Source organism: Medicago sativa, chromosome 4 (genome assembly GCF_051527215.1).
Source record: "Medicago sativa cultivar Bolivia chromosome 4, Bolivia_mono, whole genome shotgun sequence".
NCBI classification, from domain to species: domain Eukaryota; kingdom Viridiplantae; phylum Streptophyta; class Magnoliopsida; order Fabales; family Fabaceae; genus Medicago; species Medicago sativa.
In genome coordinates this window covers 84,336,258-84,357,059 of record NC_140752.1, presented here as the reverse complement: position 1 = coordinate 84,357,059, position 20,802 = coordinate 84,336,258, and the positions used below count along the sequence as shown (strand labels likewise).

General features: G+C 33.7%; 3 protein-coding genes across 3 annotated transcripts; 1 reads left to right on the top strand and 2 right to left on the bottom strand.

Moving 5' to 3' along the window:
• Positions 1 to 52: 52 nt before the first annotated feature.
• On the bottom strand, positions 53 to 4,471 carry GSO1 (Leucine-rich repeat transmembrane protein kinase). The gene is made up of 2 exons (XM_085704648.1): positions 704 to 4,471; positions 53 to 606 (listed from the first exon to the last, which is right to left on the bottom strand). Exons 1-2 carry the CDS (start codon positions 4,137 to 4,139, stop codon positions 236 to 238), a joined length of 3,807 nt encoding a protein of 1,268 aa, XP_085560774.1. The 5' UTR covers positions 4,140 to 4,471; the 3' UTR covers positions 53 to 235.
• A 7,959-nt stretch (positions 4,472 to 12,430) lies between these two features.
• Positions 12,431 to 14,918, bottom strand: FKBP13 (FK506-binding protein 13). Its single transcript, XM_085704639.1, has 5 exons — positions 14,561 to 14,918; positions 14,256 to 14,348; positions 13,812 to 13,872; positions 13,653 to 13,721; positions 12,431 to 12,719 (listed from the first exon to the last, which is right to left on the bottom strand). The coding sequence occupies exons 1-5, from the start codon at positions 14,891 to 14,893 to the stop codon at positions 12,655 to 12,657; spliced, it is 621 nt and encodes a 206-aa protein (XP_085560765.1). The 5' UTR covers positions 14,894 to 14,918; the 3' UTR covers positions 12,431 to 12,654.
• Positions 14,919 to 15,849: 931 nt separating this feature from the next.
• Positions 15,850 to 18,895, top strand: LOC146932929 (uncharacterized). The gene is made up of 4 exons (XM_085704647.1): positions 15,850 to 15,973; positions 16,065 to 16,291; positions 17,435 to 17,601; positions 18,659 to 18,895. The coding sequence occupies exons 2-3, from the start codon at positions 16,090 to 16,092 to the stop codon at positions 17,578 to 17,580; spliced, it is 348 nt and encodes a 115-aa protein (XP_085560773.1). The 5' UTR covers positions 15,850 to 15,973; positions 16,065 to 16,089; the 3' UTR covers positions 17,581 to 17,601; positions 18,659 to 18,895.
• Positions 18,896 to 20,802: the final 1,907 nt, after the last annotated feature.

Below are 20,802 nucleotides of genomic sequence, written 5' to 3'. Positions count from 1 at the left end.
TCTAGTTGAATACTGTTTGAAAGACATAGAGCAAGTATTATAGAATCCAAGATGAAAGTTAACGTGAACTGCTGTCAATTTTGGCTATTGTAACATTTACATCACAACAGCAATTAAGTCACCGTTTCTTTACACCAAATCTACATGTGACAAAAGAACAATAAATGAGCAAAAAAAGTATCACGGACACGAGTCTGCTAGTATTAGGATTTGTTTAAACCCTTCGTATATTAATTTACTTGTTACAATCCAACTTCATCTTCTCAAAGTTCTTCCTTCTGTTATTGAATACATGGAGGAGAAGATCACATATTTTCCTTGAAGATGGCCTCTCCTGTGGTGTAGCTTTCGTGCATTGCAAGGCTATCTCAAGCACTTGGAATGCAACAAACTCTTCACTGGGTAAAAGAGGTTTCAGTTCAGGATCTATCAGTTTCTCACGGGTAGAGCCATGCATATTAATATGCATCTCCATCCATCTCACCATGTCCATATCAGCTCCAAAAAAGTCACTTGTTGGCATTTTACCACTAACAAGTTCCATAAGAACTATTCCCATGCTGAAAACATCACTTTTCTCTGTTGACCGCAGGGAGAACGCATGCTCTGCAAGAAAAATCCAATTTTAAACAAGTTTACTCGTTAGTTAAACTAAAAGTAATTTTAAATCAAGATCAATTCAAGTCAGCATTTTGATCAATACCTGGAGCCATGTAACCATAAGACCCAGCAAAACAAGAATTTGACTCAGTATTTGAGTCATAACTTTCAATGAGTGCTTTTGCCAGTCCAAAATCTCCCAAGTGTGCCTCCATTTTGGAATCTAGCAATATGTTGCTGGATTTGATGTCTCTGTGAATGATCTTTGGTGCACAATCGTGATGTAGGTACTCCACTCCTTGAGCTAATCCCACGGCAATTTTGAATCTTGTCTCCCAATCAAGGTTCTTCTTTACTTTGCTCGCGATGTTTGGTTTCCTGTGAAGCCAGTCCCATAAACTTCCGTTCTCCATGTACTCATAGATCAATAAATTTGAACTTGCTCCTTTGTTTCTATTGCTACAGAATCCTATTAGCTTCACCAAATGTCTATGCTTTATTCTCCCCAGTGTATTAACTTCTCTTAAGAAACTTTTGTTTAACAGAAAGTCATCTTTTGATGAAATCTTCTTGACAGCAACTGTCTCTCCACTGGCCAATTCAGCTTTGTAGACTTTCCCTGAACCTCCCGAACCAATCATGAAGTCATCATTTAGATTGTTCGTTGCATCCATGATATCTTCCCAATTGAAATCCCTTTTTCCAGCAGCTCTTAGCTGGAACAACGGTCGTCTCTGTGCTTGTGATGAAGAGGAAGAGTAGACATAAGAAGTCACTTTGCTGTCTTCCCTTGAGAATTCTTGCTTGTTTTTGCAGAAGATTCTTACTGAAAGTATCAATAGTGCAATTGCAGCTGAAGTTGAAATGACGGATATTATCACCACTGATGACTCACTTAGGCGTGACTGCTTACCGCCAGAAGTATCATCACTTTCGCAGCGATCAAGAGGGCTTCCACAAAGATTTAGGTTTCCTTCAAATGCCTCATCTGGCCACCGGGAGAACTTCTTGTCCAATTTCCCTTGAAGATTGTTGTAAGAGAGATCAAGCTTTTCCAAACTGCTCATATCACCCACTTGTGGAGGGATTTCTCCAGTAAGTTGATTGTGGGAAAGATCAAGTGTTTCTAATTTTGACATAGTCCCTAGAGAATCTGGTATGCCACCCGAGAGATTATTGTAACTGAGGTCTACAATAATTTGTAGATTTTGAAGTTTTCCAATCTCACTTGGGATCTCACCATTAAAGCTATTCCTGGAGAGCTGCAGCTCATAAAGCTTTCTCAACTTACCTATCTCAGGAGGTATTGGTCCAGAGAACTTATTACGGTCAAGTCGGAGGACATTAAGATATGTAAGATCACCAATATCAGCTGGGAGGCTTCCATTGAGTGAGTTTTCATTTAGAGAGAGAACTAGTAAATTGGAACATTTGAATAGGTCTAATGGAAGAGGTCCGGAAAAATTGTTGGAGGAGAGCTTAAGCTCTCCTAACTGAGGTAATTTTCCCAGCCGTGATGGTATTTGTCCATAAAGAAGATTACTGTTTAAATCAATGTAAGCAAGTTTATTGCACAAAGAAAGCTCGGCTGGTATTGGTCCGGTGAGTGAATTTCCTGATAGAACTAACACCGACAGGTCATGGATTTTTCCCAATGTCCTCGGAATTTCACCAGAAAATTTGTTGTTGCCTAATTTTATCCTATAAAGGGAGGGCGAGTTTCCTAGTTGAGGCGGAATTTCACCGTCAAACTCATTATCGGTAACATCGAAAGTAAGAAACGATTTAGAGCTACACAAAGCAGCTATACTGCCATTCAATCTATTCTTTGAAAGATTCACCCTGGTCAAGTTTGCTACATTTATCAATTGGTGAGGAAGGTTACCTTCAAGAGAGTTGTTGTAGAGCATGAGCTGCTGCAATGACTCAAGGAATCCAAATGTTGCAGGAATTGCACCAGAGAGCTGGTTATCAGCCAAATCCAAGATATTCAGTTTATGACAGTTCCCCAAGGTTGCAGGAATCTCACCCACAAGCTCATTCTGCCTGAGGTGAAGGAAATTCAACTCTTTTAGCCTTCCAACAGTGATGGGAATTTCCCCCTTGAAACTGTTTCCAAAGAAATCAATCATTTGCAAGCTTGAACAGTTACCAATCTCCATAGGTATAACCCCTGATAATTGATTATCATAAAGATACAAAATTTCCAACTTCCCAAGCATACCAATCTCTCTGGGAAGATCACCCTGCAATTTGTTGTGATACAAAGCAAGTGTCTCCAAATTGCTGAGATTCCCTATAAAAGGAGAGATGGAACCAACCAAGCTATTGTTGTTTAGCAAGAGATCAGTTAACTCCACCAACCCATAAAGCTCAAGAGGTATGGATCCATTGAGCGAGTTGTTAGACAAATCAAGCTGTTTCAGTGACTGACACTGACTCAGTTCAGCTGGAATCTCACCAAAAAGACCGCTTTCTGATAGCATCAAATGTTCCAAATTTGTTGCATTGGAACATATTGTTCTTGGTATGACACTATTAAGGTTGTTACCAGAAAGAACCATGAAACCAAGCTGACCCATGTTGCCAAACTCCTCTGGAATTCCTCCACTTAGCTTGTTCATAGACAAGTCAAGATTTTGAAGATTACCTAGTTGAGCTAGAGACGGTGGAATTGCACCTTCAAGCTGGTTCCCCATGAAATTGAGGTACACGAGTTCACTCATACCACCAAGTTGACTCGGAATCTCTCCTGTTAGACTATTGTTACCAAGGTTGAGAAGTTGTAGATTCTTGAGTTGAGATAGTTCACTTGGAATTGAGCCATTGAGCTTGTTGTTAGAAGCGGTGAAGACAGTGAGGCTTGAGCAGTTCCCTAACTCGGATGGAATTGGACCGATCAACTCGTTGTCTTGCAGAACAAGATTCTCCAAGAGACCGAGTTGACCGAGTTCAGGTGGAATGGGCCCAGTGAGTTCACATGAAGCTAAACCAAGACTGACCAAGTTAACCAAATTCCCAAGAGATGCAGGAATCATACCAGTTAATGCATTGTCTCCGAGCCGCATAACTCGGAGACTCGTGAGCGAGCCAAACTCAATAGGAACAGAACCACTGAGTTGGTTAGAAAACAGAAGTAAAGTTTCTAATGAGACAAGGTTAGAGAGATTTGTTGGAATGGGACCCGTGAGACTATTGGAGGAGAGATCAAGGTGGAGCAAGTTTTTCAAATGACCGAGTGAAGGTGAAATTGACCCGGCAAGTGACGAGTCAGACAAGTTGAGTCCAACCACATGCTCAGAGTCATCCACCAAAGAGTTCAAACCACATGAAACACCTTTCCAACTACAATAATCTGTGTTGTTTTCTGACCAATCACTCAAAACATGTTGTGGGTCTTGGAGAAAAGATTTCTTCACTTCCAAAAGCACTCTCAAAGTTGTATCTTGGTCCAAGTTTTCTTGGCCAATGACTAGTAGTGGCATTGAAATAAAACACAGAAGGAGCAAAACTACTAGAAGAAGTGTTGAAATCTTCATTATAACCTAAGACTCAAATTTACAAGTTTCAAACACTCACAGTTCACAAACTTGACCAAGTAAAGGATTCATTTGCTTCAAGTTGACGAGAAAATTGTTTTTAATGATGAAAATGGATTTTTAGGCAGAGCAGATAGATGGATGCACGAGGAGTGAGTGACATACATTGGAGATAAGTTGTTTTCTGATGCATGAGAAGGTCAACAAGGGAAGGAGAATAGCATGAGAAATATAAGGAAAATAATAGAGACGGGTGTGTTAATGAAACAGTAGTCAAAGTTTGAGACTCAAGAAGAAAAAGTAAAAATGAAATGAAATGGAATTGAAAATATGTTATGTTATGAATGACAAAGATTATTATAGTATAATGTTTGAGGAATAGTTGTAGCAGTGATTTGGTTTATTCAGTGTCGTAGCTGAAACTGAATGAGAAAGAGAGCAGTTCAATATCCATTTTTAAAACAAGTTCATTTGGTGTTGTATGGTACAAAGTCAATGTAGCATCATCATATATATTCCCACGCAAGCCTGTTAAATTAAATTTGTTAAATTAAATTCCAACTAATCCTCGTCCTGTTTCTGCTAATATGGAACTTTGTTTGTGTGTTACTAGGACAAACAAAAAATCAATTGAATAGTATCTTTTTTGACGTTGTTTTTGGTTTTGAGTAACCAAACCTTATGTCCTTTTGCTGCGTATAATATTACTATATGGTTGCAAGACACCCTTTTGCCTACTCCATAAGCCTTACCTTTTTCTGGTTTGAGTCTTTTTGACTACTTAATAATGGTACTTATGTCCTAATAAATGTTTAAAAATGCTAATTAATCTTATCTTATTATTGGGGGTTGTTTATGTCCAGAGTTCCAAACCAATCCAAAGTTAAGCAGAAATTATTTGGATGGATAAGTCAAAATTATTTTTGAACCTATAATCTGCTTATACAAGTATAGCTCTAGAGCAAGGGTTTAAAATTTGAGCTATACTTGAGATTAAGCCTTTACAGGTATTATTATTATTATGATCTTTTGGTTACAGTTAACATAGTACCACTACATATCCAATTCTAACCAAAACAGCGATAAAGGAAAATAAATACATTAAAATAGACATGAACACAATATAGTGTTGATCATGGTATACTATATTATTACTTAAAAAAAAAAAAACTAGTATACTATATTATTAAAAGAAGTCAATTGGGATGAAAAATCCAGTAATATTACTAGCCCATTTGTCTTCAAAACTTATTCTATAGTTCACGGGTGTATAGCTAACAGAGTAAATTATTTGAACTTAATTATACACCTTGATCTTTTCTTTTTAGGAGGTAAAATATACACCTTGTCCTTGAGCTTTCATATTTGTATTTTTTTGTTTCGTAGCATGTATGGCTTTTTGTTCATATTTATTTTCTAATACCTAGGTATATAGTATAACAAAGCCTAGCTTCTCTGAACAAGCTGCAAATTGCATGTGAACCTTTTTTTTCTTTTTAAAAATTTATTCTAGTTAGTTCATCCCTTCTAAAAGAGAAATGATATTTGTATAACTATTTAGTGACAACCTTTTGACAATTTTCTCTCTCATACTCACATTATCATCTTATTCTCTCTCTTCCTCTCTCTCTCTCTCTCTCTCTCTCTCTCTCTCTATTGTTTTTAACCAATAAGAAGAGAGAAAAAGAAAGTTGTCATGTAATTTGTCACAAATGGTTGTACAAATATCACTACTCCTTCTAAAATCATTTGTTTTAGCATCGTAAGTACAAAGCTTTGACTTTTTTTTAAGAAGTCAAAAAAAATATATTAAAAACCAAACCAAGTAAGGATAAGATGTGCTTAACGAGAAACTGTACACAACGTCATAGTAACAAATACGGCAAAGACAGAACCACAATTACAAACTGGTGTATACAAAGGCGGCCTAGACCATCAATAATGAAAATCAAAAGAGAAACCAGGCTTATGCGTATTTAGTCACCATCAAGAATGAAACTTAATACTATTGAGAAGTTGATCCTTAGAAGACATGTTGCTGAAAATTCTCGAGTTTTGCTCCTTCCATATGACCCAAAGACAGGCCACCACACCACTTCTAAACAAGAACGAATGTCCTTCCAGAAAGCATGAAAGTTGTTGCACGTAACAACCAATATCTGATGGAATAACAATAGTTAACTAGATGTCAAATGCTACCAAAGAAGTCACACTCTAGAAATAAAAGATTGATTGTTTCCTCTTTCCCGCACCCGTTCGAGCACAAAACCAAATCAGATGAAATTACTCCTCTTCGAATTAAGTTGTCCTTCGTAGGAATTCAAGTTTTGACTCTTGATTAGTGACTAATTTTTGACAAACATATGAAACACATAAGACTAAATTTTATCTACAGGTAAAAGTTATACACCCTCCGATCACTAATATAAGCAAAAATCCACTTTTTAGATACATTCAATTAATGATGTATGTATTCTTTATTATATGTCACATACATCATTAATGAATGTATCTAAAAAGTGGATTTTTGCTTATATTAGTGACCGGAGGGTGTAGATCAAACTTATGGTAATGTAGTTCGCCAAAATCAAATATATTAGTCATTTTCAAGTATGGTTCGCCAATCAAATTCCCTGATGTCATTGTAGCATTTTTTCAAGAATAGGACGTGGATGGGTTTGGCATGGCTTGGTTTCATTTTAAGAAGTAAGAATATCTGATTTATCATATCAGTGTACCACACTCAAGATCTTCGATAATAGACAATAACATAATGGAAAATCTTTTGGTGTCCAGAGGTTTTGTTAGATACTAGTATCTTGGGTGAACTTAAATTAAAATTAACATGACTAAATGATTGGATGACGGATAAATAAAACTTTAAAGTATTTGAAATGTTAACCTAAAAGGACTCACAAAAATTATATTCTCTATGTTGTCATAAAAAAAACCTCCCCTACATAATTGTAGAGACTAATACATCAACCACTATATAGTCACACAAATGACTTTTTTTTTCTTTTCTAAAGTTTTACCACTCCTGTATTCCTAGACTAAGAATCCAACTTGAAATCATTAGTTAAGTGGAAAAAAGAATCCTAATCATTTAATTCAAACGCTTGGTGCACATAATTATATTATCTAATTATTTTAGAATATGAATATCCATTTACTTATTTATTTATTCCAAAATTATGGTTTTTATGACTTTTTCCATAGATTCCCTCTAGCTAAGGTAAGAATGTAAATAGGTATCATAAGCATAGATAATATAATATCTCTGTCCTCAGAGGCGGAGCCCTTTAGACCATGTACAATGGTTGTAAAATTTCAACAACCTTCAACACCCACTTTTTCAATTTCCAACACTCCACATCATTTTCTCTCTTAATTCAACACCCATTCACATCATTTTCTCTCTTAATTCAACACCCATTCAATTTTATCCACTCCAATGGTTTTTTCATTCAACACCCTACCCCACCACCTTTTATTTATTATTCTTATTTAATTTTATATTTTTGTTTTTATAATTACACAAAAATACAATTATCGATTATAATTAAATTAAAAAACGCTTAATTTTTTTATTTTTATTTTTGTAAAAACAAAATGTATTTATTTTTTTTTTATTTTCCATTTCACTAAAAAAAGGAGTAAAACTTCAAAAGAAGAGCTAATAATAAGATCAAGAGAGTGAAAAACTTGATTTTTTTTTCTGTGTTCAAATCAAATGATCCAAGTCTCTATTTGTAGAGAAAAAAAAAATACGAATTTTGGTAAAAAAAATAAAAATAAAAAATTATTTGCAATGAAGTTAATTGAGTCCAAAACATAAAGATAATAAAAATGCAAGCAGCCAATAGCATAAGGCCACGTGTCTTCCTTTTAACCATTTTTGTTTCTCTCTCCACGTCCTCTGACGTGTCACGCGCGTTGTCGGCGCGTGTACTGCACGCGCCTCGTTTTGTTCAATTAAAAGCCGCCGCGTGGCATCCCGGTACAGACATTAAACATGTTGAAGGAATTCATCACCTCACTCCTCCAACTCAGATTTTCATCTCTTTCAACACCCCCACTCCAATGGTCTAAACATGTTGAATGCATATTCAATAACCCCATTGCACTTGGTCTTATGGGCTGGGTGGGCCACGGCCCACCCGGAAAAATTTAAAAATTAACGATTATAGATTTATTTTTCGAGATATTAAACAATTTTGTGATGTTTTTTGTTTTCGGCACATCAAAATCTCTGTAAAGTGGTGTAGTGGCTCACCCAAAATAAAAAAAATAAAAAATCATAGGTTTTTTTTGAAAGATTTTAAACAATTTTTCAACGGTTAGCGGAGGATTTTAAACAATTCCATAAGTGACATACACCCTCCGGTCACTAATATAAGCAAAAATCCAATTTCTAGGTTCATTCAATTAATGATGTAAGTAGTCTTTATTATAGACTACATACATCATTTATTGAATGAACCTAGAAAGTGAATTTTTGCTTATATTAGTAACCAGAGGGTGTACATGATTTTTGTCATGCCTATGCTTGACCGGTTAGCGGAGGATTACATACCTTCGAATTTGTGGGGGGTTTCAAACCTCCTTTATATTGTATGTCAACTAAAAATTGTTCCAATTAACATTTGTGTTGTCAAAAAAAGTTTCATAATTTAGTGACCCACCCAAGCCATTTTTTCTGACTCCGCCACTGCTTGTCCTTTATGTTGGATAAAGGTGATCCTCATGTCTAACTCATATTTGTGTTGATATCTGCCAAACAGGTAATCAATGAATTTTGAGGTACCTGCGATTATTTATGGATATACATGTATTATATTTTTTTAAATGAATTTTTGTAAAAAAAAAATCATTTTTTTTGTAATTACATTCGTTTCCTTTTTTTTTGTTGTTATTTTTACCAAAAAAATAATAATATCCATATATCGCATACATTTTATCTCTAACCAAAAACAAAGTTTATCACATTCAAAATATGTTACAATGAAGAAGTGATCAGAGGTGATAAGTCTGAAGGAAAAGAAGAGTGTAAATATTGCCTAAGGGTATATTTTTTCCTGAATTTGAAAGACAACTTTTAAGTTTAACTAATGATTTCTTAAAAAAAAAAGAGTTTAACTAACGATATTTAAATAATTTACATGATTTATTAAAGAGAATGGATATACGCAGACACAATTTCATTAAACACGTGAGTTTTTATTAAGGTATCTGCTCTGTTTTTATGAGAGATTTTATCCGCGGGCATCTGTAGGTATGTGTATTTGCTATCCTTAAGTGGAGGTAATTCTATTTGAGACGTGTCAGACGTTAAATATATATATTTCTTTCGGTCAAAATTTAAACATTTCTATTTGAGACGTGTCAGACGTTAAATATATATATTTCTTTCGGTCAAAATTTAAACATTGATGCGTCATGTTGTGAGAGTCTAGCCTCTTCCGATACATCCAAGATTCATCGGTAGGATTTTAAGATTATTAAAAAATGTACTATGATTTAATCGTGATTTTGCTTGATTAATCTAAATTTATTATTATGTACTAGGTCTAAGTTTTTAGTTTTGAAATTGGACTTTTATGATAAGAAGACTTGACAATGTAATTAAAAATCATTTTATCAATATGCTTAAGTATTGTAAGTATTGGAAATGGAAGCTTGTTTGAATGTTTTAAGTTCTTTATTTTGCAAGAAAACAACCTAGTTAATTTCAATAATGATATTAGCAAAATGCAAGAAAATAAAATGTCAAAATCGATGAGTAAAACACAACTTTCGTTAACAGACATGCATTTTTTTTCTTCTTGTTTTGGAAACGTACACGTTATTTGTGTGTCTTATAGCAAACTTAACTAGAATGTTTGGATAACAAGATAACAAAGAATGACATTGATGAATAATAGAACCAAATTTAGAAGATAACTAATGTTTTTAAGTTGATTTCATGACATAATATAACTTTTTAAGTGAACAGTGAATAACTTCTTATTGGTATTTTCTAAACTAAATAGTCTATCTTTTATCAAGTAGCGCTAGTGGACCACATTTCAGAATTGTAGGATCAAGCAATTTCAATAGACTCTATTTCTATGATAGTATGATTCAATTTCCATTTATGAAAAATTATTTTCTCTACATGATCTTTAACCTTGATCACGGTCTTCAACTATATGACTACCTCTAAAAAGAAATTAATGCCAGCATCAATGTCAAAGGATACTATCAAGTGGAATTCTTCCCCCAAGCTCCCGCCCGCCCTTAAAATTTTTATTTTTATTTTTGCCAAATTTATGCCATTTGAGTATAAAATTCAAATTTTTTTTTTAATTTTAAAATCCGAAGAAATTTAATGTTGGAAATGAGTTAAAGAGTCGAACAACTCAACTCAATAATAATTAGTCCAACTTGAATTCAATTCAATTTAATGCTCTAACCACATAATTCAAAAGTATAAAAATTAAATTTTTAACCCATCAATTTAGTTTTTTTGGCCCATAGTCATTTAAATAAAATGGAATCTATGCCAATTTTTAATTAGAAAATGGATGAGAAAATTATGCATAATAATAATTAATACTAGTTGTAGAGTTAAGATCTCTTCCTTTCTTCGGAGCAATGATAAACTCTATTACTATAGTTGTGTGCATAAATCACATCACATGTGCTTAATAAAAATAAAAATATTACATATTTAAAAATATGTACTATTACACACAACTATAATGATAAATTTTTCATTACCCTGAGAAGATCCTTCTCCAGATATATTCTCAATTCAATTTTGGCTTCCTTCGTTACATGTTGCTTCTTTTATAGATAATCTCCTTGTCCATTTTTCGTAGATACTCCGGTGTGGGACTTTTTGTTTTTGAAATCTTAAACTAGAGCACTGTGGATAGTACATAAGGTGTGGTCACTTGTTGTGCTGCCTAAGAGTTTCCCCACATTGCATATTCACTGAAGACACTATTGAATTTCAATCATATTTCATCATATAAGTATCCGAAGAGATATTTTAAGAGTTAATATGATAAAGTGGTAAGATATGATTAAATGCATACAATTAAACTCCAAAACCTTTTTCCATTATGTTTCACATATATCTCACTCACCTTCTCGAAGATAATTATATGTACTCTTCTTGAATGATTTTTACAATTTGCATGGCTGCTGATACATCATCTCCTCTCTTCTCTACTTGTACTACCCTCTTATTGATCTATTTACTCCTATTTTCTCACCTCACTATGACCATTCTAGAACAACATAATAGCTGCTTCATTAAGAGAAGACAATGCAGTAAGAGAAACTGGGAAAGACATTGTTATTTCTCATCAACTAAAGGGTCCTAACAGAAGACACTCTCGATTTCAACAGCGAAACAGGATTATTTTCAATGCTAGTGCACATGAAGTTCCCAGTGGTCCAAACCCCATTTCAAACAGGTAACTAAATTTATCAGTAGAGATAAAAAATGTGGATCCACACATAATTATTTGTATGGTTTTCAGGATATCTCATTCAGTCATTCTTTTTGGTCCATTTGCAAACAATTAACTTGGATCTGAAAGGATTCAATTCAAACGGTTTATCAGTTACTGAAGCCTATGTTGTGTGTTCACATTTTGATTGTTGTTTTGAAATTGAACGTGCATGCATTATCATGTACCAATGATTTAATCTTGACCAAGATGATATGTGTATATGATAGTATTCTACATTGTCTTCATTATTATATTATTGTTATGCTATTATTAATTAATAATATTGGATGAAAAGCGATGAGGGAAAGGTCATGAGTCAAGATGTATCAAATTTACAATTACAATGGTTTTGTGTGCTTTTGTTTAAGTCGAGAAGGTTACCACCTGCATACAATAGTGAAAGGAGTCACAACAGCTACCCTTGTTTTGCGTGAAAAGTTCATTAGGATTTAGCATCCAATGTCTCTTTCTAAGGTCTATTTTTATTTGTTGCTATTTATTAATCAGAATTAAAGATATTGAGGCACATTATAATATTAGTCCACAGAAATGGTTAATTCCACCTCCTTAACATGGAGGATACATTACATGATGAGTTTAATAGTGAAATATGTTAAGATATTTTAAAAATTAATACATCAAAGCAGCACAATAGTTAAATATAATTAGACTACGGTGTTAAACCTTTTTAAACTGGTAGTGTATCTATTAAACTTGTAATTGATTTAACAACAATGATTTAGCACATTTCTTTAATTTATGCACAAATAACCATGTCATCCAATGTGGAAGTTGATGATGATGCTAGTTTTATTTCTCAACATTATAATTTCTCAGCTTTTTGTTCCTTTATCAATGTGATCTAGAGCAAAAATGTAATAAATTCACAGCTGGATTGTAATTTCACAGCCATCAAACATGTAAATTAAAAGGGGAAAAATAATAGTAATCTCGGTTCCGATCTCCAAGGAAATTCAAGGAAGGTAATTTGACTGCCATGGAGTTGTAAATCATGCTTTGCTGACAAACTCTACGTCGAATAAGAGTACCGCATCGGGAGGAATGACACATGAACCTGCATCAAAACCAGGTATAAATTCACCTTGGCTAAGAAAAATTGATGCAGAAATAAGACAATGTAATGTATAACTCTTCAGATTACTACTATTTCGATCCTATAAATTATTGACACAACACACGACACTGATATGGATCTGTCAAAACCGGCAATTATTTGAAAAAATTGCATAATTGAATGTAATCATGTGTGTAAGTGTCATGTCGGACAATGTCACGACTTTAATGTGAAGCGTCAATGCTACTGATCAACTGCTAAGCTTGTGTTGATACAGTACTATGCTAGATCCATTAACACACTTTGCTTGCTTCAAGCTTTCGCTGTTGTTTTATCAACATGTTTCTACAGTCTCACATGTTCTTTATGATTAAAGGATGTGCAGTGTAGGACATGGCATGATGCTTACACATATTTCCTTTCTTTAAGAACTTAATCCAAGGATTACAATTTCTCTATTATAATCAAGAAATATCTTCTGTAAGTTTAATACTTAACAAGTACATCCAGGTTTAAAGAGATAGGTCATGTCAAGTAGCTACTAGCTGGTTATACTAAGTTATCATTAGAATCAATAGTTCAAGTGTCTTTCTCCCTAAAAATTATTCATTTTCCTCATAATGAACTTCCAATTTTCTTTCTTATTCTGCCACTTCCTTCTCTTCATCCTTATGCCACAACAAATTTAATCAGTTTTGCAAGCATCCCAATCAAGTTTTGTATATTGAAGAATAAGCAAATCATAGACCAAGTAACCATTACTTCATCCTAGAGTGACCTATTAGCACCAACCGAAGACAAAAGGCCAACATAATCCTTATAAGAACCACTTCAACAAAGTGCAAAATAACCAAAGTTATCAAATTTGATCTTTATATGGACAATGATGGCAAATTAAAAGGTATTGTTTAGAAGAAGAAAAAGAGTACTTGCCTCCTTTACAACCAGCTCCTCTTGAGCCATATCCAAATTCTGGAGGAAGCTTCAATGTACGTTTACCTCCTAACGTAAGAAAAGAATAAAAAATGTCACTTCAACATGTCATGATCCATAAAACAAAATAGAATTTACAGTGACTGAAAAAACAAGTACCTGTAAGCATAGGAGGAATTCCATCATCTCCTAAAATGCCTACATCCCATCCTTTGATAACCTATATGATTCATGAATAATTTGTTAACATTGAGCATGGCATATATATCAGTGGTGAACTCTGTAACAAGTAACAACTTATAGGTAGAAATTAACAATTTTCTGATTTCACCAATCAATATCTCATAAGAGCTTTACATTTTGGCTTATTAACAAAATAATCTATTAACAACAGTGCTTATGATGCTATTGATAGAATCATGGTTTTAAATTGCGGTAACAAATGGCTAATGCCTAATGCATCCGCAATATAAAGAATTTTGAGCTCTGTGCAAGACCAGAACCGTGTCACAAGCGCAATGTTGACTACATTGGCCACATTTTCTCGCTGGTCTATATTATTACCGTAACATCAATTTAAAACTATGGATATAATCATAATACCTCTCCAACACCAACACGAAACGTAAGTGGCTTGCCACGGTTGTAGCTGCTGTCGAAAACTTTTCCATTCTCCAATCTCCCCACATAATGTGCCTAACAATATTAGATATAAATGTTAGTTACAAAGTTAGTTACGCTAGTTAGTTGTTTTTTCATTGGTTATATGTATCCTTGATGAAATAACATTAAAACATTATCTTATTATCAATATAATTTCCATTTTACTTTTCTCTACTTTTATCATATATATGCCTTCTATAAAAAATAGTAATAAATGGTGACAACAAATGACAAAAAATGGTTACCTTAATAAGCTGTCCCTTAACAGCCTGAGGACCAGTGCCTACAATTTTATCACAATAGGAAAGGCCTGAAGGAGCCACTGTTAATTCACATGGAACTGCTTCAGCTGCTGTTGCAGTGGGTATTATTGGTTGCAATAAAGAATGTAGAAGGCCAAAACTCAAGGAGAGGCCTATTGCTTCTCTTCTTTTCAATTGATTCTCCTTTTGTACAAGAACTGGTGGTTGCTGTTGGACTTGAACAGAACATGTTGTTACGGAAATCGAATGGTTAAGTTTTTGGGGCTGCAAGGAGGTGAGGCAAGTCCCAACTGAATATGGTGCCAGTGAACTCATTTCCACTGAATTCAGGATATGGCCAAGCATCCCTTTTTTTAGTAAGTTAGTAGTAATATGGATATTGTGGTTCATATTGTTCCATGACATCTTGTTGCCACATTTCCCAAAGGGACCCAAGCATTACCTCTGAAGAAAACTAAATTAAATTATCCAAACAATTTTTATTTTATTTTTTAGTTTATCTTTTGTAGCTTTTTTAAAGTACTTTTTAATTTTTATTTCTTTTTTGATAGAAAAAGTAGTTTTTAATTTTATTTTTAAAGTATAGAAGTATACTGTCCCAACTCAAATTTAAAATAATTCATCTTCTCTCCTCCTCTTCCCTCTCATTGCCTCCATTTCCCTAAATACACACAAGCGTTACAACTTTTCAAGAAAAAAGTTTTGTTTCCACGAGATTAATTGCATGTGACGTTCCTCCTTTCAAAAAAATTGATCCGACAAAATGTAGTTCGATTGGATCAATTCATTTTTTTTAGAGGTAATTCATTAGGTTTTTATTGATTCAAAATTATATATTTATATTATGTGAAATAACATGTTACAAACTAAATAACATCAATACATCCCCTAAAAAAAACATCAATACGTATAACATATACTTAAAAATTAACATTAAAAAGTAAAAAAAAAATTATTCGAAACGTATCAAATAGAGTAAAAAATAGTTCTCAACCTTATAACAATCACGAGTATAAACATCCTCTTGATGTTGAATACTTTACTCTACAAAACTTTAAGGTAGTTGAAGTTTTCACCCTCATAGTACACTTTATATTTTTTCATTTGGTGTCATTGGAGTTTGAACGAAAGAAAAGTAAAATATGATCAATACGTAAGAGTAAATAGAAAGAGGGGTGTGGGAGGAAAAACTGGGAGTGAGTGTATTAATCTCAAGAAGAAAATATCCCGGACCATTTTGACATATCTACTAAATTAAGCCCAACAAAATTCATTCGTCTCAAAAGACAATTACACCCTTAGGTTACGACTAGTACAAACCCTTCTGCCTCTGCCTCTGCCTCTGCCTCTGCCTCTTTCTTTCTCGCATTCACTTTGACGCTAAACCCTAACCAGGTAATCTAACAACCCTTTCTTCTATTTATTTCATTCCTCTTTAACTTATACAATTTTCGTATTAAAGATTTGTTTGTTGAAATTGAAGCAGGAAGTGGAAATTGAAAGAGTAAAAAATGGCGAAGTCAATGAGATCGAAGAGGGAGAAGAGGCTTAGGGCTATTAGAAGAGAGATTGTTGAACCTTTCTATGACAAGAAAGAAGCTGCTAAACTTGCTGCTCAAGAAGCTGCTCTTGCTGCTCCTAAGCTTCAAGTTTCTCAGCCATCAAATACTACCATGGAAGTTTCCACTTCAACTATCAACAACAACGCCATGGGTACCACTTTTTTCTTTTTTATTATTATTATTTCATTTTGTGATGTTATCTCTTTAGTTTAGCGGAATTTTAACAAACTGCTATTGTTCTGCATTCTGCAATTATTTACTTAGTACAAATGTAGGGTAGCAAAAATCAACATTTACAATGGACCCGTTTCGATTGACTTATTTTTGAGCTTATGAAAAATAGCTTATACAAAATAAATAAGCTTTTATGTTAATTCATAAGTTCTCACTAACTAAAATTGTATCTTCATAAGCTGTTTGTTCATAAACTACCTTGACAAGCTTATGAATAACACATAAAAGCTTATTTATTTGCATAAGCTAAAAAATAAGCCAATCCAAACGGGTCCAATATTTTAAATAGGATAAATTATTTTTTATTTCTGCAACCCTTATAGAAAATGAGTGATGGAATATAAGTGAGTTTTTGTTTTTTCCTTTGTTCTCCACTTTTAGTGTTTTAGTAGTTTTGCCGAGCCGAAAGAGTAGGGCAGTGATTAGAAAGAGAGAGGACTCGAGTGGGAATACCCAATTCCATAGATAGATATATTATTACTTTTTTCACCCTTCCAAAACAAACAACACAAACAAGAAGCTTGGAACTTGAAGGTGCTGCCAACACCTTTTCATCAAAGGGGTTTGGCTTTGGTATCTCAGATTCTATCTTCGTCTTCCTTCTTTTTCTCTTTCTCTTTCTCTTATAGTCCTTTCAAATTGAATTGGGTTTTTTTTCCACTGTGACAGATCTTTCAAAATTTACACTTGATATGAGCCCTAAAAACCCATTTTTGTTTTCTTCTAAGCCTTTTGAAGCTATTATGATTATCGAGTACTTTTATTTTCTACGTTTTCAAGTTTTTTTCTTTAATTTCATAGTTGGAGTTTTCTTGGCACTGATTTTGTTTTTGCCGGGGAAAACACCTTTGTTGTTTTTCCTTTTGAAGATTCAGCGCGGACAGAAAATCAGTTTTTTCTGTCCGTGATTGACTACTCCAACGAAGACAGCGTGTTTTATGATAAAACTGTCTTGCTAAAGAAAAATTCCAATTTTATATTATTTTAATTATGAATTGGCATTTGGTTGCTTGGAGAGAAAATATAATAGCATGTGTTTGTTTGTTTTTGAATTTTCAAGATGTGGAGATGGCTGATGGAAATCAGACTAAGACTTCCTTGAAGCCTGTCGGTAGAATAGGGAAGAAATTGAAAAAGAAGTTTAAAATGGCTAAAGGCAACCGCCGGAATGGTAATTCAAAGCCAAGTAGAAAGCGACACATATGATTCCAATAGTGAGCGCTAATGGTATGTTAATTATCTCCTATTTTCTGCCACATTTTTATTTTTTATCGTGCCATTGCATATTTCATGCCTTAGTTTTCTTTACTCATGTACCATCACCTTTATGTATGAGAATCTCTACTTGTTCATATTGTAAATTTTTAACGTGACCATGTGATTTAAGAAAGAAAAATATTGCACTAACATCTTTATCCTGTCAGTAGTGGAATAAGTAAGTTATGGTGGTTGCAATTTCCAATACATATGCTGCTCCCAAAATTTATATAGCTTGGACATTACATGTTTAGATTTTTAATTGCTTTCTCATAACCCCTAAATGCCCTGTAACTTAACCTCCACACCATTGTGCCAAGCCTTGAACTAGTTAAATATCTATTGCATCATTTTATTGTCGGTTAAACTTCGGAACTGCTTAGCAGAAGAATGTTATAGACATTGTTCTTTACAACATTCAGTCTCCCTTTCACTTAGCATTAGTACTCATTGACAGTGCTTATCATGTAATTCTGTAGCTTAAATGGATATATTTTTCTGGAACTAGCAGTCTTTCCTTAGTTCCTAAATACTGCCAGCACATTTGACTCGGTTGTCTGTTGTTGCACCTCAACAATGAAAGTAACTTTTGTGAAATTATTTAAGTGGGGTATTGCTAAATATTATATTTTCCAAAAACTAGAGGTATTAAAGGAAAAGCCGAGGGCTCTGAATACGTTGGCTATCCACAAATCAGTTACAATTTATTTGTTTGTAGGTATTTGGAGGATTGTTTATCTGATTCATTAGGTTTGAGATTTCTGTTTATGATGCTCTAGATATTAATAGCTGTGTATCAAATCTGGATTTTTTTTTTTTTTTTTGAATATGAAGTACTCTAGTCTTTATTAATTCCTTTACTCTTTTTAACTTATCCTCGTCCTTTTTACCATACTTTGGTTTGACAATTACTGACGGGTGTTACTGTCGTGAACCTCATTAAAACTGCACAACATCTCTGTCTCAGCATCTATGTGATTTGTGTATTGACTGTTTGACTTATTGCTTTGATACCTTTCTATTGTAGGTGGGTCTCGGCTAGTTAAGAGTTCATGTGCTCTCTTCATTGTGTACTGGGACCGTTCAATTCATGACCACTGTTCAATTTTTGATTAAAAAACACAAAGATCGTTCAACCATCTTCATTATGTATTGCGACTTCTATTAACACGGGATATATAATATAACTTCTGTACTAATCCATGTTCTTGAATGTGGAATTTGATATCACTAGTTTATAGTTCGCATGGTTTTAGCTTTCTCAGCGTTTTGTTCCTTTATCAATGTGATCTTGAAGAATCTGTCAGCAGTATGTTTAACTTTTGTTGAATATATATGGAGTATATAGAAGATCGAAATATAATTTTATTGGTACCTGCAACAAAATATAACTTTTAACGGTTTCAACATCCTCAGTTCCCCACACAACCTGAATTATTTTTGATTTTCGAACTTGCATAATTTGTCACTCTAGTCATTTTCATTGAGATTTTGCTTTACTTGTGATGTTCTATACATGGTGAACCTGATTGTATAAACGATCATGTTCTTTTTAGATGTCTGATGCACCCAACAAGTTGACCCTGTTTTCACATGGTGCTTGATAAGTATAACATTTTTATTGTTGTATTCCCCAACTTCACCTTTCTCCTTGCAGCTGGATTGGACGATTAAAATAAATCAATTTTTTTCTCTTACTATATATTGGAATAAATTTCCTTTTTAATAGTTGCTTTCTAGGTCCTAAGGTGAAACCCCAATTTTTTAATTTTTTATTCTTAAAATTTGGTATCTAGTATAGTTGCTTTCTAGGTCCTAAGGTGAAACCCCAATTTTTTAATTTTTTATTCTTAAAATTTGGTATCTAGTATAAGTATCGACTAATTTTAGGTGTCAATTTCACAGTCAACTAGTTGGGACTCATTTAAACTAGAACATAACTGTATATTGACTACCTTACAAAAATTGGCACCATGAAGATTTGAAACGGGAACCTTGAGAGGTCATAACCTAAAGGTTCCAAATCTACACCAACTGGTCAACTCATGTGAAGTGTTAAGACCTAATAAGTCAGCACATTAAAAATACGGTTAAATTTAATTTATGGTTTAGATTTATTAGCAAACAAAAATAGGAGTATTACACATTCCTAGACAGCAGTTCAAACCAGAAATTTATTTTTATTCATAATCTTCAACGTCCAACATAGGAACATAGATGCAAAATCTCAGCAAGCAGAATCATGCAAGAGCAAAGAGGACGAGGGGTGACTAGAAAGGTTGGCCCAAGGTGGCGGTGGTGAAGAATTTGCACCGGAACCAGTATAGCCGTGGTCCCTCGAGCAGAGGGGCATTCGGAACTTTAATGGCGGTGTCTGATGTCAATCCATAACTGCCACGGTAGGACCAATAATCCATTTACCTAGGGTCTCAGTGAGTCTTATTAATGACACAACTGCCGCGGTGATGGCATCATAAAGAAAGGGTGCAGCTCACAAACGCAGCCAATGCGACCAGCATTGTTGTGATTGTGGCATTATTCTAATCTTGATCATACTTTGCATTAGGCTTTTGTGAACCAAAATAAGAAGAACAACAAATTAACAACGAGAAAGGAAAAATATGAAGGTGTCTTTAATTTTATTTTATTTTTGGAAAATCTCCACACAAAAAGAATGATTACAGTTCTCAAAAGTTCGGATTTTTCACAATAAAATAAGTTTGTACTTGTACCAAAAAAAAAAAAAATAAGTTTGTACTTGCTGCGTTTTTGCAGCACTGGTCATAAGTTTTTAATGTTGAAGATAATGAATAATTTTTTTTTTTTTTTTGGGTTTCTACTCGTGGCGGAGAAGATTGTATTGAAATGTGTAAATATTTAACAAATCTAAATCACATATTAAATTTAAAGGTATTTTTTTATTGGATCTCATCGACGAGAGATTTTTTTTTTTGAACTCTCGGCTCACGTACTTTCTAGCCTAGTCCAAAATAATAATTAAAAAAAACAGTCACTTTCTAACTTGCTCTCTTAGTAAATAGAAAATTTCATCTACTTTCAAAAACATGATTTTAGGTTTTGAAATTGTAAATGTCTACCAATTTGAGGTCTCAAATTTACTAAATATCAAATTGCTCTTTGAGATTGTCTGTGTTAGTTAAAATAATTCCT